Here is a 19,941-nt window from a genome sequence, read left to right on the forward strand (position 1 = left end):
CTTAGATGTTAGCAGAGCTGTTCTAACATATATAGAGGCTACTCGTTCCTTTCGAAAACATAACAACTTCTTTGTCCAATTTCAGGGGCCGGGCAAAGGAAAGACAACATCTAAAGTATCATTGCCAGATGGATCAGGATGGCCATCCAGGAGGCGTCTAAAGCTAGGGGTCTCAATCCTCCGGGGAAATTAAAGCCCATTCCATTCGATCCCTCTCATGGGCAGAGAAAGCCCAGGCCTCCGCTGAGCTAATCTGCAAGGCGGCTACCTGGTCCAGTCTGCATACTTTCATAAAACATAGGGTTAATGTACAGTCGGACAAGGACCTGGGATACGGACGGAAAGTCCTCAAGGCAGTAGTCCCGCCCTAAGTCACCTATAATTTGGTATTGCTCCATTGTAAATGGGGTCGTCAGGATGACGACCAGGAAATATACGGATTACTTACCGGTAGTCCTTTTTCCGGGAGTCATCATGACGGCCCATAGTTCCCTCCCTTATAGAATATTTTTGTTCTTTTCAATGTAAATATGACCGAATAAAGGTAAATTTTGGTTCTGTAAACATTGTTTACCGTAATAATTTGAAAGTCACTGAGGAATGGTGGAAAGGGAGGTCCTTTTAAGGGCTCTTCCTGTCCCTATCGAGGTCAGAGGGCAACCTCCATTGTAAATGGGGCCGTCGTGATGACTCCCGGAACAAGGACTACCGGTAAGTAATCCGTATATTTGGTCCTCTGCTGGATAAAATTCTAGATAAGGCAGGAGACAAAAAAAGGGATTTCCATGAGATTTCTCCTCCAGGAGCGGCACAGGGTTTAGACAGTCCTTTCGTTCCAGAGGCCAAAGAGGCAAAGGCAAGATGGGCAGGTGGTCCTACACGAAGGGAGGTAAGGGTAAAACGTCCCCTTTTTTCCCGCCAAGACCTGAACGAAAATAACCCAACAATTCCGGTAGGGGGCAGGTTACGCCAATTTGCAAGGAGGTGGCCTCAGGTTACTGAGAATCCCTGGGTATTGGAAATTGTTTCGTCAGGGTATAGAATTGAGTTTGATTCCCTGCCTCCTAGGAAATTTTTGGTTACCCCAAACCAATCTCCCCTTTTGTAAACCAGATTAGAGGAAGGGGTTGAGCTCCTGTTACAGATGGGGCAGTGGTTCCAGTCCCTTCATCTCAGTGGAGGTTTGGATATTATTCGCCATTATTGCTGCCAAAACCAAATCCTTCTTAATTTAAAATCCCTGAATAATTTTATATCTATCTATCTATCTATCTATCTATCTATCTATCTATCATATCGCCATTTCAAAATGGAAACAGTGAACTCTACAATTCCGTTGATTAATCAGACGTTATGTGTACAATCAACCTAAAAGATGCGTACTTTCATATACCTATTCATTCTGCGTACTAGAAATTCCTCAGGTTTGCAGTCAGAATGAAGTAAAAAAAAATTTATTTCCAGTTCGTTTGTCTGCTGTTCGGCATTTCAACGGCACCTAGAATTTTTTCAAAGGTAATGATAGAACCGATAAGATTCCTTAGGAATCAGGGTATCTGCATAGTATTTTATTTGGATGATTTGTTACTTGTCTTGTCGAATTCCGAGATTATGGAACAACAACTTAACATAACGTTAGGTCTTTTTTCGGATCTGGGATCGCTAATTAACCTTGAAAAATCAAGTCTTCAGCCAGATACCAGGACTCTCGCAAATGTTGCTCTTTTTTTACCCTCCAGTAAGAGGATGGATTTAATTTCTTCCATTAAGAAATTTCAGAAGAAAAATTGTGTCTCTATTAGAGAGACCATGGGGATTCTGGTCCAAATGTCAGTTTGTTTCTCCATGGTCAACTGGTCCAGTATCCACTCCAGAATTCTACAACAAGCATTACTGGCAGTATGGGATAGAAGTCAGTCTTCCCTAGACACAAAGTTTAGGTTATCGTTAACTTCCTTAAATTGGTGGCTGCATCCGCAGAATCTTAAGGAAGGAGTACCGTGGGATCCTTCTCCGCTGGTTGTGGTAACTACCAACGCTAGCAGATCCAGATGGGGGCAACAGTCGGCGATGCAATCCTACAGGGTTCCTGGTCCCCCTATATCAGCTCCCTATCCTCCAACTATAGGAAACTTAGAGCAATTTGGCAGATATTGACCCAGGCAGAAGGTGCACTGCAGGGACACCATGTCAAAATTCTGTCTGATAATATAACAGCAGTCTCTTTCATTCGCCACCAGGGCGAAACCAGGCACTCTTACCTACAACGCCTGTCAAAAAAGATATTTACATGGGCGGAAGAAAATGTAAGATCCCTGTCAGCAGTGCATCTAAAGGGCTCTCTAAATGTGGTCGCGGATTATCTGAGTCGGGAGGAAACAAATCCAGGAAATTGGTCCCTGAATATGGACTCTAACAATCTCTAACAGCCCGGTAAGCCTCACCGCATGTGGACTTGTTTGTGGACAGATTCAATACAAAGTGCCAAAACATTTTTTCCCTGAACATCAGTAACAGTCCACTGGCACTGGATGCGTTATGCCAAAATTGCGAGATGGATCTGGCCTATGCCTTTCCTTCTCTTCCTCTGATAACCTGAGTTCTGAGGAAAATCTACAACAGCCAAACTAGGGTTATTCTGATAGCACCTGGGTGGCCAAAAAGACCCTGGTACCCGCTGTTAAAATCCCTGCTTATAGATACTTCGATTGCATTTCCCCTGAGGCAGGACCTTCTGTCCCAAGGTCCAGTCTTCTGTCAGGAAATTCACCAGTTGACGCTGACTGCCAGGCTCCTGAGCGCCGTAGGCTGAGGAAGCAAGGTTTACCGGACAAGGTAATTGAAACGATTCTTAAAAGTCGGAAAGTATCTACCTCAAAAATATATTGCAAAGTCTGGAAAAATTTTTTGCACTGGTATAGACCTCAGGTTCCAGACCTGGATAAACCTGACCTATCAAAAATTCTAGAATTTCTGCAGGATGGCCTGGACATGGGTCTTAGCCCCAGAACTCTAAAGAGTTCAGGTCACAGCCCTGAGCTCGGTATTTGATCGCCAGCTGAGCAAAAATAAATGGGTTTGTATGTTTTTGCAGGGGGCCGACAGACTTAAACATTTCAGCAGGAAGTCTAATCCGGCCTGGGATCTTAATCTAGTTCTGGATAGTCTATGCCAAGATCCGTTTGAACCAATTGTGCGCATATATCTTAGAAATTTATCAATCAAAGTGGCCTTCTTGACAGCCATAACAACTGCTAGAAGAGTCAGTGAACTTCAGGCCCTATCCTGTAGAGAACCCTATTTAAGAATCTTGGATGACAGGATTATCTTGAAACTTGATCCAGGGTTTTTCCCAAAAGTTGTGTCTAGCTTTCACATGGAGCAGGAAATTGTCCTGCCCTTCTTTTGCCAGAACTTCAGAAATTCTAGAGAACAGCACATGCATAGCTAAGACGTCAGGCGAGCAGTATTGGCGTATCTGCTAATTTCACAAAGCTTCAGGGATTCAGATTTCTTCTCTAGTTTCAGGGTAGAAACAAAGGAAAGGCAGCCACGAAAGATACCATTGCTAGATGGTTAAGATTAGCCATACAGGAAGTTTACAAAGTAAAAGGTCTGGCAGTTCCAGAAGGAGTAAGGGTCCATTCAACAAGGTCTCTCGCTTCTTATTGGGCCGAGCGCAGGGAGGCATTGACCGAACAAATATGTAAGTCTGCGACCTGGTCTAGCATCCACACCTTCACCAAGCATTACCGTTTGGACCTTCACTCCGAGAGGGAGCTGGCTTTTGGACGGAAGGTCCTTCAGGCTATGGTCCCTGCCCCCCCCCCCCCCCCCCACCCTCCTGATGTGTCCATAATAATCTGGTATTGCCTCCATATATGCTGTCAGGATGGGCGAAGTGGGGAAAATGTAATTATTCTTACCGATAGATCCTTTTCCATGAGTCCATCATGACAGCACATACTTTCCCATCCTATTGTGATTACTGTTTGTGTGATGTTCAGTACACCTGTTTGTTTTACAGTAATAAAAGAATTTGGCCGCATTACCGTTCTGATGATTGGAAAGTCACTGGAGAATGGCGATGGAAGGTGGCCTTTTAAACTCTCCTCTTTCTGTCCCAACGAGGTCAAAGGGCAAACCTCCATGTGTGCTGTCATGATGGACTCGTGGAAAAGGAACTATCGGTAAGAATAATTCAGTTTTTTCTTCTTGCTATTTATTGTATTCTGCATATCTGCTTTTTAGTTTCCAGATGGTCTTAAGCTGTAATTGCCAGTTTGTGTACTCATACAGTACAGCTGAGAACTGTACAAGTCAGCATTTGGTTAACTCTTTCATTGCAAGAACTCCAAAAAAGCTCAACCCCATCTTTTAAGATCTTTTGTTTCTTAATGATAATTTTCCTTGACAATATTATTACATATTCACCAAATAATCAGTGGTTTGTTGAGACAATGAATGTAGTGTTTTCCATTGGTGGAGATTTGGTGCACCCAGATATTCCTAACAACTTCCTGCGGCTTCTGGCTGAAGGTAAGCACCTTTTACATGCGATATGCCTTTTAACAGGATGCCCCACATTGACACAAATTTTGGTGCTAAGACTTCTTACAGAGGTTAAATGATGTACATTGAGGTCTATCATCCTCCATACTTCTGTGTTGAGGAGTTCTTATACACTACTGTCTTTCTTGCGAGTTATTAGATACTTAGCAACTGAACAGACAGTTTAAGGTGTGTGTGTGTGTGAGTGAGAGAGATGTTATTTAAAGGGGTTGTCCCGCGGCAGCAAGTGGGTCTATACACTTCTGTATGGCCATATTAATGCACTTTGTAATGTACATTGTGCATTAATTATGAGCCATACAGAAGTTATAAGAAGTTTTTCACTTACCTGCTCCGTTGCTAGCGTCCTCGTTTCCATGGAGCCGACTAATTTTCGGCGTCTAATGGCCAAATTAGCCGCGCTTGCGCAGTCCGGGTCTTCTTCTTTTCTCAATGGGGCCGCTCGTGCAGGATGCCGGCTCCGTGTAGCTCCGCCCCGTCACGTGCCGATTCCAGCCAATCAGGAGGCTGGAATCGGCAATGGACCGCACAGAAGCCCTGCGGTCCACCGAGGGAGAAGATGCCGGCGGCCATCTTCAGCCGGTAAGTAAGAAGTCACCGGAGCGCGGGGATTCAGGTAAGCGCTGTGCGGATTTTTCTTTAGGTCCCTGCATCGGGGTTGTCTCGCGCTGAACGCGCGCGGGGGGGTTGAAAAAACCCGTTTCGGCGCAGGACAACCCCTTTAAAGTTTTCAAAATTTTTTTTAACATTTCCACTTATTGCCATTACTCCAAACATCAATCTAAACCCTCAAACTGAACTTTAGTACCTTTTTTTTTTTTTTTTTTTTTGCTGACCTATTTCACTGCATTTTTCCATCCAGCTTCACATTTCCACATTGATTTTTCAAACGGCTGCCGAGGAGTGCAAAAACTACATTTCCCACAATGCCCCATTGCCAGTTACTGATGATAAATATTCACAACTGTACAAACTGTCGTCATTACAGAATTTTAAGGCACCAAGCATGCCTGACCAATAGAACATACAGGTCGTAACCATTGGGTATTGATGGAGAGCTAAGTAGGAGAATGACCATAGGAAAAGCAATCACTCTACAGCTTTGTAATACAAGTTATTGCAAAATAACTTGTATTATACATAGATAGCACATACAAAGAGTGCAAGACCAACTGATGCGAGTATTGCTAGGATGTACCATCAATTTCTAACAATGTTATCCCCGCTTGACCGAATTAACTTGCAGAGGTGCTAGGAAAGTGCCGGTCCTCTTTTGCTTAAGACCCATTTAGACCCAACAATTATTGCTCAAATTTCGCTCAAAAGTCGTCTTTTGAGCGATAATCATTGCGTGTAAATGTGCCCATTTTTCAGTTTTCTGCTGAATGACGGTCTTCAGTTCAGCTTGAAATCCGGCGTTCAGCAGAACAGCTGATGACACGGACCGCACACTCAAAAGCCATCTTTTGAGCGATCATCTTTGTGTCTAAATGGGCCTTTACTCTCACTTCTGCTCAGCTTTTACCAGAGGCCACATGGCCAGTCATTGACTATAATGGGCTAATGATTCAGCCTTCGGAAAAAGCTGAGGGAGGCCGAAATGAAGTTGGCAAGCGATTTCCTTATCCATCAGTCGCTTTGCTCTGTCAGCGGGTGAGGGTCACAGCGGCGCTGATCTAAACAGATTAAACGTTGATGTCATTTCCTAGCAGTATGCCATCAATGTTTGTGCTGAGACATCCTCCTTTAATTAGTCATTCATTAGAGTGTACACAGAATTTACAAATGCATATTTGGCAGTAAGACAGGTAATACACATTATATTTTGTTCTTAGCTTAGACCTGATTTCCATCCCTTTGTGGTTTTTGTGTCCATTTATTTTTCCTCTCGAGCCTCCCGCCATATTTATGCTATCTTGATAAATTCGAACAACTGGAGGCTGAATGAAGGTTTTTGCAATAAACCCCATGTAACCGGGATCATTGTGCCTGCACACCATATCTGTAGAATATCCCAAGACTGACCATGTTGCAATATGTAAGGGTGAGGAAAGTTTATTTCAGAGTCCCTTTGTCCAGCCGTTACTCTCTGTGTTTAAAATGTAATTTCTTCATCTCTCCAGGATTTGGTGATGAAAAGGAAGATGGACAGCTGAGGCTGTATGCGGTGCAGTCTTATCTTGCCTTGCTGGAAATAGAGAATGTGTATTATCCCCAGCGCTTCCTACAGGTTATCAGCTGGGTGAGGAAGATTTTCGTGAAAAGCCTGTCTTTGTGCATGGATACATGAAGCAGACATTAGCATTTTCTATTCATAGACCAGGCTTCTCGCTTCTGAGCTGCCATGTAAATTGGCTGTTTCACACTGGCTAACTTCTAATTATACAGCCTGTACTTGGTAGCGGAGGGTTTTAAAATAAGTACAACAAAATTTAATATTTCACAAATTGCAAAAGTTTAAATCTGCTTACAGGACATATTTGGAAAGAATTTGACTTTAATTAGTTGTGGATTTATTTGATTAAAGTAGCACTGTTATGCTTTAACCCCTTGGCGTCCTCTGACGAGTACGTTGGATGTGCACGGGGTTTGTACTGAGTGGGCTCGGACGTTGCGCCTACTGCATATGCAGGGAGTGTCCGTTGTCTCTGAGCAGCTGGTATTCGAGAACTCTGATCCTAGCCTGTCACCAGTATTGACAGCAGCATTTAAATGACCTCACAGAGGAAGTGGATTCCCTCTGTCTTCCAAAACGCACCCCCCCCCCCCCCCCAAAGTGACTACACTGCTGGTTGACTATTGTTTCCCATTCCAAGAAAAAAATGTTCTCAAAGTGAGTAAAAAGTTGTATGTACTCTAAAATGGTACCAATAGAAACTGCAGGTCATCTCACAAGCCCTCACATTACCCCATCAACGGAAAAATAAAAAAGTTATGGGGATCAGAAGATGGCGGGGGAAAACTATTCTTTTCCTCTTTTTAAAAGTTATTTTATTTTTTAAAAGTAGCCGTAGTATTTTTAAAAGTCAGTAAACCCTATAAATGAAGTATAACCTCAATGTCATTGATCCACAAAATAACATTAACATGTCATTTTTGCTACACGCACTTAGAATTTTGAAAGGCTTTTCAGCACATTAAATGCTACTACTCAAAGCTACAACTCATCCTGCAAAAAAAAAAATGAAAACAAACAAGCTGTCCTATAGCCATGTTCACGGAAAAATAAAGTTCTTTATTAAAATTTAAAGTTAAGTGGGGGGAAAAAAAAGATCTAAAAATGAAAAATGGCTGTGTCTCCAAAGGGTTAAGGCTCCAGTATGGTTTCACCTTGTTCATATTTGCTAGCCAGTATTTTTGAATTAGTCTTCATTGCTTCTTTTAGTCACCCATATTCAAAGGGGTTGTAAATAGAGATGAGCGAGCATACTCTCTAAGGACAATTACTTGATCGAGCATTGCCCTTAGTGAGTACCTGCCCGCTCGGAAGAAAAGGTTCGACTGCCGGCGCGGGTGAAAGGTGAGTTGCGGCAGTGGGGCGCGGGGGGGAGAGAGGGGGAGAGAGAGATCTCCCCTCCGTTCCTCCCTGCTCTCCCCCACCGCTCCCCGCCCGCCGCCGGCAGCCGAACCTTTTCTTCCGAGCGGGCAGGTACTCACTAAGGGCAATGCTCGATCAAGTAATTGCCCTTAGCAAGTATGCTCGCTCATCTCTAGTTGTAAACCTATAGATAAACCTGCACATTTTGGCTCCATCTTGATAGTAGCAGTAATATACCTAAGTGGGTTGTGTGCGGACACAAACTATATTGAGTAGGAGAGTTGAGACATCCAGATTTCCAGGGGTAATAAGAGAGGAACAGCACAACAGCGTGTTAAGAAAGGAGCCGCCAGACTTATTGTTTCATGGGAAGTACAAGTAGTTACAGACTTGATGAGTCCTGTTTAGACCCTAATTCTAACACAACCCGTAGCTATATGCACATTACCACCTTTTTATTTCCACTTATCTGCTTTTGTAGTTCAAGCAAATGGCCCTGTTTTCTGTAAGCATGTCAGTAGGTCTGGGAGACTAGACTCTTGTGGCCACTGAGACTCCAAGTGATGACAGATCCAGACAGGAGAACTTTGGGAACATTTGGGGCTTAACTACCATAGATTACTGCTTTGTTTTGTCAATCTGCAGTTAAGGACTAGTGATTATGTACATTATGTACGTATGAGGCTTGGTAGATGTGATGTGCACTTAGAGGATAAATGCCTCGACAATTGTGCAGAAGTATGTAAACAAGTACCAGTAGTCAACCATGAGCTGTAGGATAGAAGGTAGGAGCGCTACAAATAAACATTTACAACACTCTATCATCACGTAAAATATAGTGTTTTTAGGAAACGGCTAATAAAATGATCATTAACCCCTTAATGATGCGGCCCTTTGTTTTTTTTCCTCCCCACTCTTAAAAAAAATCATAACACTTTTGCTTATCCATCGATGTAGATGTCTGAGAGCTTGTTTTTTGCGAGACGAGTTGTATTTTTCAATGTTACTCTTTAATCCTACCAAATAATGTGCTGACAAACTGTAAAAAAAAAAAAGTTCTAAGTGGAGTGAAATGGAAAAAAATCTAAATTCCGCCATCTTTTGGTGCATCTTGTTTCTACTGTGTACACACTGCAGCAAAAATGACTTTATTCTATGGGTCAATATGATTACCATGATGCCAAATTTATATAGTGTCCGCCCCCCCCCCCCTCAAAGATATTTAACCTTTTAAGATTATTTTCTGTCGCCATATTCTGACAGCTATAACTTTGTAATTTTTCCGTCTACATAGTTGTGCAAGGGCTTATTTTGTGTGGGACGTCTTGCAGTTTCTATTGGTACCATTTTTTTAATACATACTTTTCATTTGCATTTTTCTTGGAGACTGGGTGATCAAAAAAGCGCAATTCTGGTGTTCGTTTTTTGTTCTTTTTTCCTGACTACGTTCACTGTGCGGGATAAATAATGCATTACTTTGGTAGAACGGACTTTTATGGACGCAGCAATACTGAATGTGTATTTTTGTTTTATTTAGATTTTTTAAAATTAGAAATATGGCCGAAGGAAAGGGGGGGGGGGGGACTTTTTTTTTTAAATTACCATTTATTTATTTTTGGATAATTTTAGTAAAACTGTTTTTTGTTTTTTAAGTCCCCGGAGGAGACAAGAACTTGATGGCTTGATACACTCTGCAATGGCAGTTCTGTGACCTTTCAGAAGGTCCCCGGCTCCCATGACAACCGCACAGCAAACCGTGATCTCGTTGCGAGGGGCCGTACAGGACCCTCTAACATTGGTTTGGGGCACTTAAATACCGCTGTCAGTATTGACTGCAGCATTTAAAGGGTTAACAGCTCGGGCAGGGCGGCTTATCGTAGCTGTTGCAGGCAGGTGCCGGCTGTAAGAAACAGCCGGCACTGGTGTTGTATGGAGTGGGATCAACCCGCAATCCCCCTTCATACATACCCCGAAGCTGCAGACGGAACTGTACGCCCCGCAGCGTTAGAGGGTTAAATGATTAGTTGCAGCCTATATTGTAGTCCTGAGCTGCATTCACAGTTCTGCTAATTGTTTTGAAAATTGTCAACACGCTAGCTAAATTCTTAGAGCTCTTAGAACAATCTCTTGCTGTCCTAGCTGCAGACAGCATATTATAGAGCAGGAGGAGCTGAGCGGATTGCTATATAATTTTATGGGAAAACATTCAGTTTAACTTACATTTTGTGCATGACCATACAAATAGAAATGGCTGTCAGTCCCTGATAGATCCACCCACTGGACTCCTAACCCCAGAATGAGCAGAGATGTGAATGAATACATTACTAGTTATACTGAATCTTTTACAACAGAACTAGCTGTCGACCTGCTCAGTTCCTCCTGCTCTGTAACCTGATCCCTGCAGAATGTACTGCATTCTCAATGTGAAAGGTTCCTTTTACGTTTTTAGCACTGTCCACGGGCAAAAGAAAAATTAAAATCCGCAGCGGATTTTAACTCTTCTCCCGCACGCGGATCCGCACCCCATAGGGATGCATTGACCACCTGCGGGCAGATAAATACCCGCGGATGGTCAATAAAAGGGATTTAAAAAAAAATGGAGCATGAAAAAATCTGGACCCTGCTCCATCTTCGTGCGGGTCTCCCGCGGGGACGGCTCCCGCGGGCTTCTATTGAAGCCTATGGAAGCCGTCCGGATCCGCGGGAGACCTAAAATAGGAATTTAAAAGAATTAACTCACCCACAGCGGACCGGGAAGGTCTTCATCCGCCGGCCGAAAAAGAAGATCCGGCCGTGAGGAAGAGAAGACCTTCCCGGTCCGCTGCGGGTGAGTTAATTCTTTTAAATTCCGATTTTAAGCGCTCATGTCCGCGGGGCAGGAGGGACCCGCTGCAGATCCTCCATGGAGAATCCGTAGCGGGCCTTATTTTCCCCATGGACATGAGGCCTAAATACTACACTCTTTACAAAAAAGGCCTATCTGCACAAAGCAAGGGATGCTGAGAAACATCAGTAGCTTGCTGTGTTACTACACCTCTCTTTTACATTATAGTCCGTAACTTGGGATGAGTACATAAGAAGTAGGGGAACACACTTTTTGTGAAGTTTCTCAACTCATGTGGATTCATTATATGTAAACTAAAGTTCAAAGATGGAAATGTGTATTATCTCTCAACATTTTAGGCCAAGCTATGACTTTAGAAGGATCTGCTATCTTAGGCTGCCTGTCCATGGGCGATGATCCGCTTGCTATAAATCGCCCGCGGATCACACTATAAAAAGCTTTCCATAGGCCAACTATGAAAAGCGCAGCCCAACATGCACGAGAGGAGAATCATAGCGATTCTCCGCTCACGGGATTGAAATCGCGGCATGCTGCGATTTTCCTCGGTGAGCCTATCTGTTAGAGACCTGTCTGTGCTTCCCTCCACTGTGGTGGAATATCGCTAGCGATATTCCATCACGGCCATGGACAGGCAGCCTAAGAGGATCCAGCTCTGGTTAGATCACAGCTAGAGTCGTGATTTCAGACTTGTTTTAAAGCCAAGAATCTCTAACTAGAGCAACAGCAGATTGAAATGGGAACTGCCTATAATAAATTTGCAGCTTCTACTTCAGCCTGTGTGGAGCGGGAGAGAGGATAGTGGGAAAACAGGCTTGGGTAAAGATACGTTTTAGATGGAACAATTGTTCAAAAAAGTCGTTTAAACAAACGAAAGTGAATGAGAATTTCAACTCCTCCTTCTGTCACCGTATGACTTTAGATCACCTCAGGAGGAGAGATGAAATGCATTTTTGTTTGTTGTTAACCCCTCCCCTTATCAATCAGAGAGCATACTTGCTTTCTGATTGTTTCATAAGGAGTTTAATATTATGTACTTTTCTATGACTATACAATAATCCAGATTGTGAATGATTAAAGTTATTTTACTGAATTTATTTAAATATATTAATTGTACATTACTGCTAACCTTTCTCATGTTTATTTACTGTTTTTAGGTACTAGGAGAATATTCCTATCTGGCAAAGCAAGTTCCTACAGAGTCAGTAATATCTAAACTTCACAGCGTTCTGCTAAAAAGCTCTCGTACTTCTGAAACAGCGGCCTGGATTATGGCTGCAATAACAAAGCTGGCTGCAATCACTCCGCATTCTTCATTAGTGGATCAACTAATCCAAGAATTCTCAACCTGCCTGGACACGGGAATGCGGCAGCAGGCCTGCGAATTAAAAGCACTGTGGGAGGACAGGCCGCTAATGCACAGGCTCTTACCACTCAATTCCTGCTGTGAAGACTTAGTGGTAAATAGAAGTTTAGAACTTTATGATTAGCTCTAGTAACCACTGCTCCAAGGTCTTTTAGAGGAACCTCCATAATGATGATATACTAAATTGTCTCTCTAAACTTGTACTAAAGTTTATTATTTTGCCCTAAAGGGCACTTCCCCCATAAAATAGAGCGCTGCGGAATAAGTATGCACAATAAAAATGTTAACTTTTAATTTTTTTAAAAATTTATCTGCAGTTCTATTACCTTGGCCTACAAGATCCTGGATTTTTAAAGTCTACTGTAGTTTTTTGGGTTATCGCTCAACTTTCCATTCAACCTGAATGCCATATAAATCTGTATAATGCAGTTACATTGCCCCATGCTCACTATCTTGTACACGGGAACGTATCATTCATAAAATTTGGGTGAAAATGAATAATACTTGTTCAGTGTAAAAGCCGCCAACAATCAGATGACAAACGATAAATTGTTTGTTTTTCGTTCATTTTATTCTATTGTCACCCAAGACAGGGTAGTGTTGCAGTGCATAGGATTGTTTAGATACAATCATCCATATGCTGGCTTTTCCGTACTTTTCCTGCAGTTTTGCGTATAGTTCTGATAGTATTTATATTTATGTACAGACCCTTTGGATCACACTAATGTTTGATTTCAGGTTGATGCTTCCCTGTCTTTCATGGATGGCTTTGTGGCTGAGGCTCTCAGTACCGGTGCAGCCCCATACAAGCCTCAGCACCAGCGCCAAGAGGAAAAGCTCTCTCGGGAAAAAGGTACATGCACTATTCCATTATAGCACTTGTTTCTAACTAAGTCACAACCCATATTACACTTGAAAGGCAGTGTACCTCCTTTTTCAAGTAAAGTAACGATTCCAGTAGACCTCACTATAATAAGCGCTTGTCATTGAAGCCTGTGGGATTTATAGAAGGAGGAGATGGATCTCAGGGCTCTTTTTGTCAGTAGGTGAGGGTCCTGGAAATGGGGCCTACAGCCATCTTGGATATTTATGGCATATGTCCAGGGTAGAAGAAATGTCTGATGGGTATGGGTTCCACATCTTGGACCCTCACCTGCTGAGACAACAAAAGTTCTGAGATCCACATCCTCTTTCCATAAGTCCCATAGACTTCAATGGGAATAGCTATTTGTAATAACTGCAATTGTTTAGAGGAATTAACTTGGCCCCATGTTCTGCTTGAATGAGGTTCTCTGATGTTGGGTAAACTGAGCGGAATAATTACATGATGTAACTTTTGTACAGTCTTAATACTGTTCACACCATAAAGTTTGCTCTAACTTATCCAGTGTAGACCAAACTCTTTGAGCCTGGCATATCAGCGGCACTTTTATTCCAAGGCCCTATTCATATAAACATGTCTAATCTCAGTGCATGAAAAACAGGCATCCATATGCATTGCTTCTGTCTTTTTTCTTTTTACGTTTATGTGTGAACCATGTGTCATTTGCTTGCTTGTTTGTATTTTTCCCCTCATGCACAAAAAAAAGGCCGAATTTTATTTTCTAGAATTGCTAAGCAATGAGTGAAAAATGACGTGTACACTGAAATCCTCTGTACGTGCTCCTTTTTTGTTGCACACCATTTAGTTGAATAGGTGACTGTCTTTCAAGAAGTTGGACTGGAATAGAATATGCTGCAATTTCTTTTACACTCCATGTCCAAAAAACAAAAACTCATGTCTGCATAGCCCATGACTGTGATGGGTTTGTGTGCTGCCTGTATGCAGTCACCTGTAAATATGGGCAGCACACAGATGTGAAAATCGCTAGTGCGAGTAAGTCCAAAGGGTATGCTATCAGCATTGTAGTTAAAAAGTACCGGCACTGGAGCTCTGTCGACCGTTCTTGGCTCCTTTTTGCAGCTGAAAGACGGTTACTATATAGTACTATATAAGTGCTATATGAGGCTGTTTTTCAGCCTCTGGAAGGAGTCGAAAACTGTTGACAGAGCACGAGCGCTATACTGTGAAAGTGAGTAGCATTCTCAACTAATGAATGCAAAGAAAGAGATTTCCAGTCACTGAAATCAAACGTGTACCTTGAAAATCACGAGGAATTAAAATACCAAATATAGGCTGAAGATTCATAAATTTTCCCTTTTTCATACGTGCCTATATATAACATGTACCAGTAATATAAGCCCGCACAATGCTTTAAAGAGGACCTACCAGCTCCCTGCCAGGTCTGGTTTTAGTAAATACTCATATTTCCCATGAAAGAACTCTGGAGCATCCTTTTTTGTAACATTGTTTTGTGGTGTTCCTCTTATTCCTCCTAGAATTAAATGAATAAATTGACGACTGGGTGTTGCCAGCTGTGGAGGACGAGTCTTACAAAATCCAATACTGCCAGCACTGATTGGACAATGTAAGGATACTTTTCCCTGAGAAGTGGAAACGCCCAGTTGTCAATGTATTCATAGATGTTCATGAGGAATAACCGGAATGACTTATCATAGAGTTATGAAGAAATATGCTCCACTATTGTTATTGGGGAATGCAAGTATTTACAAAAAAAACCTGTCAGGAGTGGTGACAGGTCCTCATTAAAATCAATAGGAAAGGAAGGCTTTTTCCATTTTTAATAACTGGTGACAGTGGCTCAAGTAAAATGACTCCCCAGAGTAAGGCATCCCATAGAAGTAAGGAAACATTATAGTTCTTTAATGTCTTCTACCTCATTCTTTAGCTATGCAGTAAGAGATCATAGAGTTGACCTCTAGGGTCATTTGGTCCAAACCCCTGCTCAGTGCAGGATCACTAAATAATTCCAGATATTTGTCCAGCCTTTGTTTGAACACTTCCATTGAAGGAGAACTCACCACCTCCTGTGGTAACCTGTTCCACTCATTGATCACCCTCACTGTCAGATTAGATATTAGAAAAAAACTTTCTGTGCCTCCTCCCTTTCAGTTTCATCCCATTGCTTCTAGTCTTTCCTTGTACAAATGAGAATAGAGCTGTTCCTTCTGGGCCCTCTGCTGCTCCTAGAAAACTCTTCAGAGATTCTGCTTTGCTTCATAGACTCCAGTCAATAACCTGATTGAGAAGGGATATGCATACTCGTCAGATTACTAGGAAGCAGAATGGATGCAGATTTTGCTTGGCGTGCAGCCGATAGATCAGACGGAATGGCATATTATAAGAATAAGCAGAAGACATTAATGAACTGTATGGCGTAGTTTTCTAGATTTAGTAGAAATGGGAGGTAATTGAGGATGAGGTTCAAGGTAGGCCTACAAAATTATTCTTAAATGTAACTAAAGACCTTGTAAAAACATTACATCTACCAGGCTAGAGATGTAGTTGGTCATTAGAATTGGCTTTGCTCTATGACTAATATTCAGTGCTGTGTATATTTTGGACGACTCTTTATGCTTTTGGTGATTATCCACTGCTTTTCTGGCTTCAAGCTGATATTGGATTACACTTTAAAAACAGAGTTGTAATAGTGTGCTCATAAGGGATATCTAATCATACGTAATACTAAATGTTTCTGTCAAGCAGAAGCAGCAATGAGGTCGTTTTATGCAACCAGTAAAATTAGAATTTATTGGGTTTGTAAATGGTACACAAAGTAGAAGACATTAAAGACTTATATAGTCTCGGCCTGAGACTGAAGGGTGTCCGCACTCACTGACAAAGGATAAATATTTCTGCAGATACTGCACATTAAAGGGGATATTTACATTTCCAACAGGCTTTATTACCCCAATGCTTCTAACAAAAATGAAGCAACTTTGCAAATATCCTACTGTTTTGTGTATACTTCTATGCGGATCGATGTTTTTCTTTTAGTTGCTGCAAAGAAGTAACAGTTGTTTATAAAAGTGTCCATATATGTTGTTGGAGATTTTCTGTTAGAAGATAAAAGGACATAGGTGACCGCAGAAGAGCGAATACACTGATGCAATAGTAATTCTGCCCCCGACATAGAAGGCTGTTGGTCATATAGTGGAAGTTCAGAAAACGGCACTTCCTGACTACTCCCTCTTGCTTTGTGCTGCTTTTATTTGTTACGAGCTGTTGAGTATGGGGGCATAGAGAGGAATTTGTGAATAAGCCTTATAAAAACAAATATCCTCTTTTCCCCTGTGTCCAAGATGCAGACACTTGAAGAAACTGTTTAGTCTCTAGTTTTATAGTATTTCTTCTGAGGACTGGTTTTCTGTTACATGTATAGGTCGATGCTTTGTGTGTGACTTCACCTACCGAAGTGGATAAAATCTAAGCTTAGCCAGCTCTGATGTAATCCAGAGTTTACTTGAGGTTCATCGCCACATCACGCATATAGACCAGATGGGAAAACAGATATTTCATCAGAGTAACCTCTTCTGTTTAAGAGGATAGAGTCTTAATAACGTGGCTGTAACACTGCAACGACCTCTTGGAGGCGACTGACCTTTACCTAAAAACACTTGGCTAGTACCAACCATTACATATAGTGTCTCATGGCAGTGGAGGACATAATGTTACAATATTTGTTCTTCTAGTCGATTGCTGATACTGTACTAGTTTTATTATAATGGGATTGTAAGACTATGAAGCCTAAATTCTTTTTTTTTTTTTTTTTGAATAAAGTCTACAAACACGCATATATGTTTTTAATAGAGATGAGCAAGCATACTCGTCCGAGCTTGATGCTCGTTCGAGTATTAGGGTGCTCGAGATGCTCGTTACGCGAGACGAGCACCACACGGTACTCGTCTCGATTAAACGAGCACTGACCATTGAATTCAATGGAGCCGGCAATACAGCCGGCTCTATTGAAAGCAATGGGCTGCCGGCGTACGCGGGATGAATTGTCGGGAAGGGGTTAAATATATAAGCCCTTCCCTGCAATTCATCTAGAAAAGTGTGAAAATAAAAAATATATATAATACTCACCTGGTCCCGGCAGAACGATGTTAGCCCATTGAATTCAATGGAGCCGGCAATACAGCCGACTCCATTGAAAGCAATGGGCTGCCGGCCATCGCGGGATGAATTGTCGGGAAGGGGTTAAATATATAAGCCCTTCCCTGCAATTCATCCAGAAATGTGTAAAAATAAAAAATATATATATACTTAGCGCGGCAGGCTGCAGTTCTCCTGAACTGCTCTAAACAGCTGTGAGTAGTATTCAGCAGACAGGGATTTAAAATCCCCGCCTGCTGAATGAGATGCCTCTGATTGGTCACAGCCTGACCAATCAGAGGCATCCCTCACTCACACCCATTCATGAATTCATGAATGGGTGAGTGAGGGCTGCCTCTGATTGGCTGAGGGGCAGCTCTCAGCTGTCCCTGCGCTGAGTCAATCAGAGGCAGCCCTCACTCACCCATTCATGAATAGGTGTGAGTGAGGGATGCCTCTGATTGGTCAGGCTGTGACCAATCAGAGGCATCTCATTCAGCAGGTGGGGATTTTAAATCCCCGGCTGCTGAATACTACTCACAGCTGTTCAGAGCAGTTCAGGAGAACTGCAGCCTGCCGCGCTGAACTCCGTCTGCCGGGACCAGGTAAGTATATATATATATATGTATGTATATATATGTATGTATATATATATATATATTTTTTTTTTTTTTACACATTTCTGGATGAATTGCAGGGAAGGGCTTATATATTTAACCCCTTCCCGACAATTCATCCCGCGATCGCCGGCAGCCCATTGCTTTCAATGGAGTCGGCTGTATTGCCGGCTCCATTGAATTCAATGGGCTAACATCGTTCTGCCGAGACCAGGTAAGTATATATATATTTTTTATTTTTACACATTTCTGGATGAATTGCAGGGAAGGGCTTATATATTTAACCCCTTCCCGACAATTCATCCCGCGATCGCCGGCAGCCCATTGCTTTCAATGGAGTCGGCTGTATTGCCGGCTCCATTGAATTCAATGGGCTAACATCGTTCTGCCGGGACCAGGTAAGTATATATATATTTTTTATTTTTACACATTTCTGGATGAATTGCAGGGAAGGGCTTATATATTTAACCCCTTCCCGACAATTCATCCCGCGATCGCCGGCAGCCCATTGCTTTCAATGGAGTCGGCTGTATTGCCGGCTCCATTGAATTCAATGGGCTAACATCGTTCTGCCGGGACCAGGTAAGTATATATATATATTTTTTATTTTTACACATTTCTGGATGAATTGCAGGGAAGGGCTTATATATTTAACCCCTTCCCGACAATTCATCCCGCGTACGCCGGCAACCCATTGCTTTCAATAGAGCCGGCTGTATTGCCGGCTCCATTGAATTCAATGGGCTAACATCGTTCTTCTCTGCCACAGCTGTTACAGCTGTGGCAGAGGAGAACGATCTTTACGCTGACAGAGGGGGGGGTCTCACTCTTGCCGCTATTGTGGCTTAATAGTGGGACCTGGGAACTTGAGATGCAGCCCAAAATGTAGCTCCTCACCTGCCCTATTCGTTTCTGTGTCGTTTCCATCACTTTCTTGTGTTTTGCAGATTTTCACAAATGAAAACCTTAGCGAGCATCGGCGATATACAAAAATGCTCGAGTCACCCATTGACTTCAATGGGGTTCGTTACTCGAAACGAACTCTCGAGCATCACTGAAAGTTCGACTCGAGTAACGAGCACCCGAGCATTTTGGTGCTCGCTCATCTCTAGTTTTTAACCCTTTATTATAGTCATTGTAGGACAAGGGTAGACTAAACTTGAGAGAAGCTCTGTGGAGGGGCAGTGGGGAGGCATTAGATGTCGGGGGCTAACAAAAAAACTTGCACTGAAGTTGCTGTCTATACTGAGCATTGACATCACCAGTGCTTGCTGCTGCCAAAGGGTTCTGTAGGTTTTTAAATCTCCCACACATACCTGGACATGGTCTTCTCCTCCTCTACACATGTGGCCCCATTACCTGCAATGTGCCTACTGTTCCTGGGTCCTTCCTCAAGCACCTGATACTGTGGCCATTCTTACAAGGTCCTGATGCTGATCACTGTGCATTGATGCATCCTACATCCTAACACTTGCTAGCATTAAGACTTAGAGAGCATGGCACTAGTGGTGGTTACTTTGGAGAAAGGAACGAGCCCTGTAGTACAGTATGGCCTATTCCTTTTTCCAAAGAAACCACCACTGGTGCACTGCCCACAAGCTTGTAAAATGAAGTAGGGTGCAGCAGTGGCGAATAGGCCCCCTTTTGTTTTTTATTTGCGGCTGGCCACCTGACGGCGGTATTGATGGTGGCTGGGGTAATACACAGTATGGGGGAATATAAAAAGAGAGTCATTAAAACGTCCCTTAGTTTATTCTGTGCATATGTTGCTAGATATAACTAAGATGCCTCATTGATTGATATTTTGTCACTAGGTGTCAGAAACCTCTTAACATCTTCGCCTGTTGTTGATGCAGCCAGTTTAGCTATGGCCGCCATTCTGTGTGTTTTGGGTTATAAAGAACTGAAATGTTTTTTGTCTACATTTTTATTGGCACAATGCAATTCGCCTACAATGTGAATTTATATGACAATGCCATATTGTGGGTTGGAATATATAAACCTAAATAG

The 19,941-nt window shown here is 42.5% G+C and overlaps 1 protein-coding gene across 1 annotated transcript in view; it reads left to right on the top strand.

The window, feature by feature from the left end:
- The window catches only part of AP4E1 (adaptor related protein complex 4 subunit epsilon 1), a 61,872-nt gene that overhangs the window by 33,493 nt on the left and 8,438 nt on the right, over positions 1–19,941 (top strand). Inside the window, exons 12-15 of the mRNA XM_066592603.1 lie at positions 4,427–4,539; positions 6,696–6,814; positions 12,110–12,412; positions 13,057–13,171. Of these exons, the coding sequence (XP_066448700.1) occupies positions 4,427–4,539; positions 6,696–6,814; positions 12,110–12,412; positions 13,057–13,171 (650 nt within the window). The remainder of the gene's footprint in view (positions 1–4,426; positions 4,540–6,695; positions 6,815–12,109; positions 12,413–13,056; positions 13,172–19,941) is intronic.

The sequence above is a fragment of the Eleutherodactylus coqui genome, chromosome 2 (assembly GCF_035609145.1).
Source record: "Eleutherodactylus coqui strain aEleCoq1 chromosome 2, aEleCoq1.hap1, whole genome shotgun sequence".
NCBI classification, from domain to species: domain Eukaryota; kingdom Metazoa; phylum Chordata; class Amphibia; order Anura; family Eleutherodactylidae; genus Eleutherodactylus; species Eleutherodactylus coqui.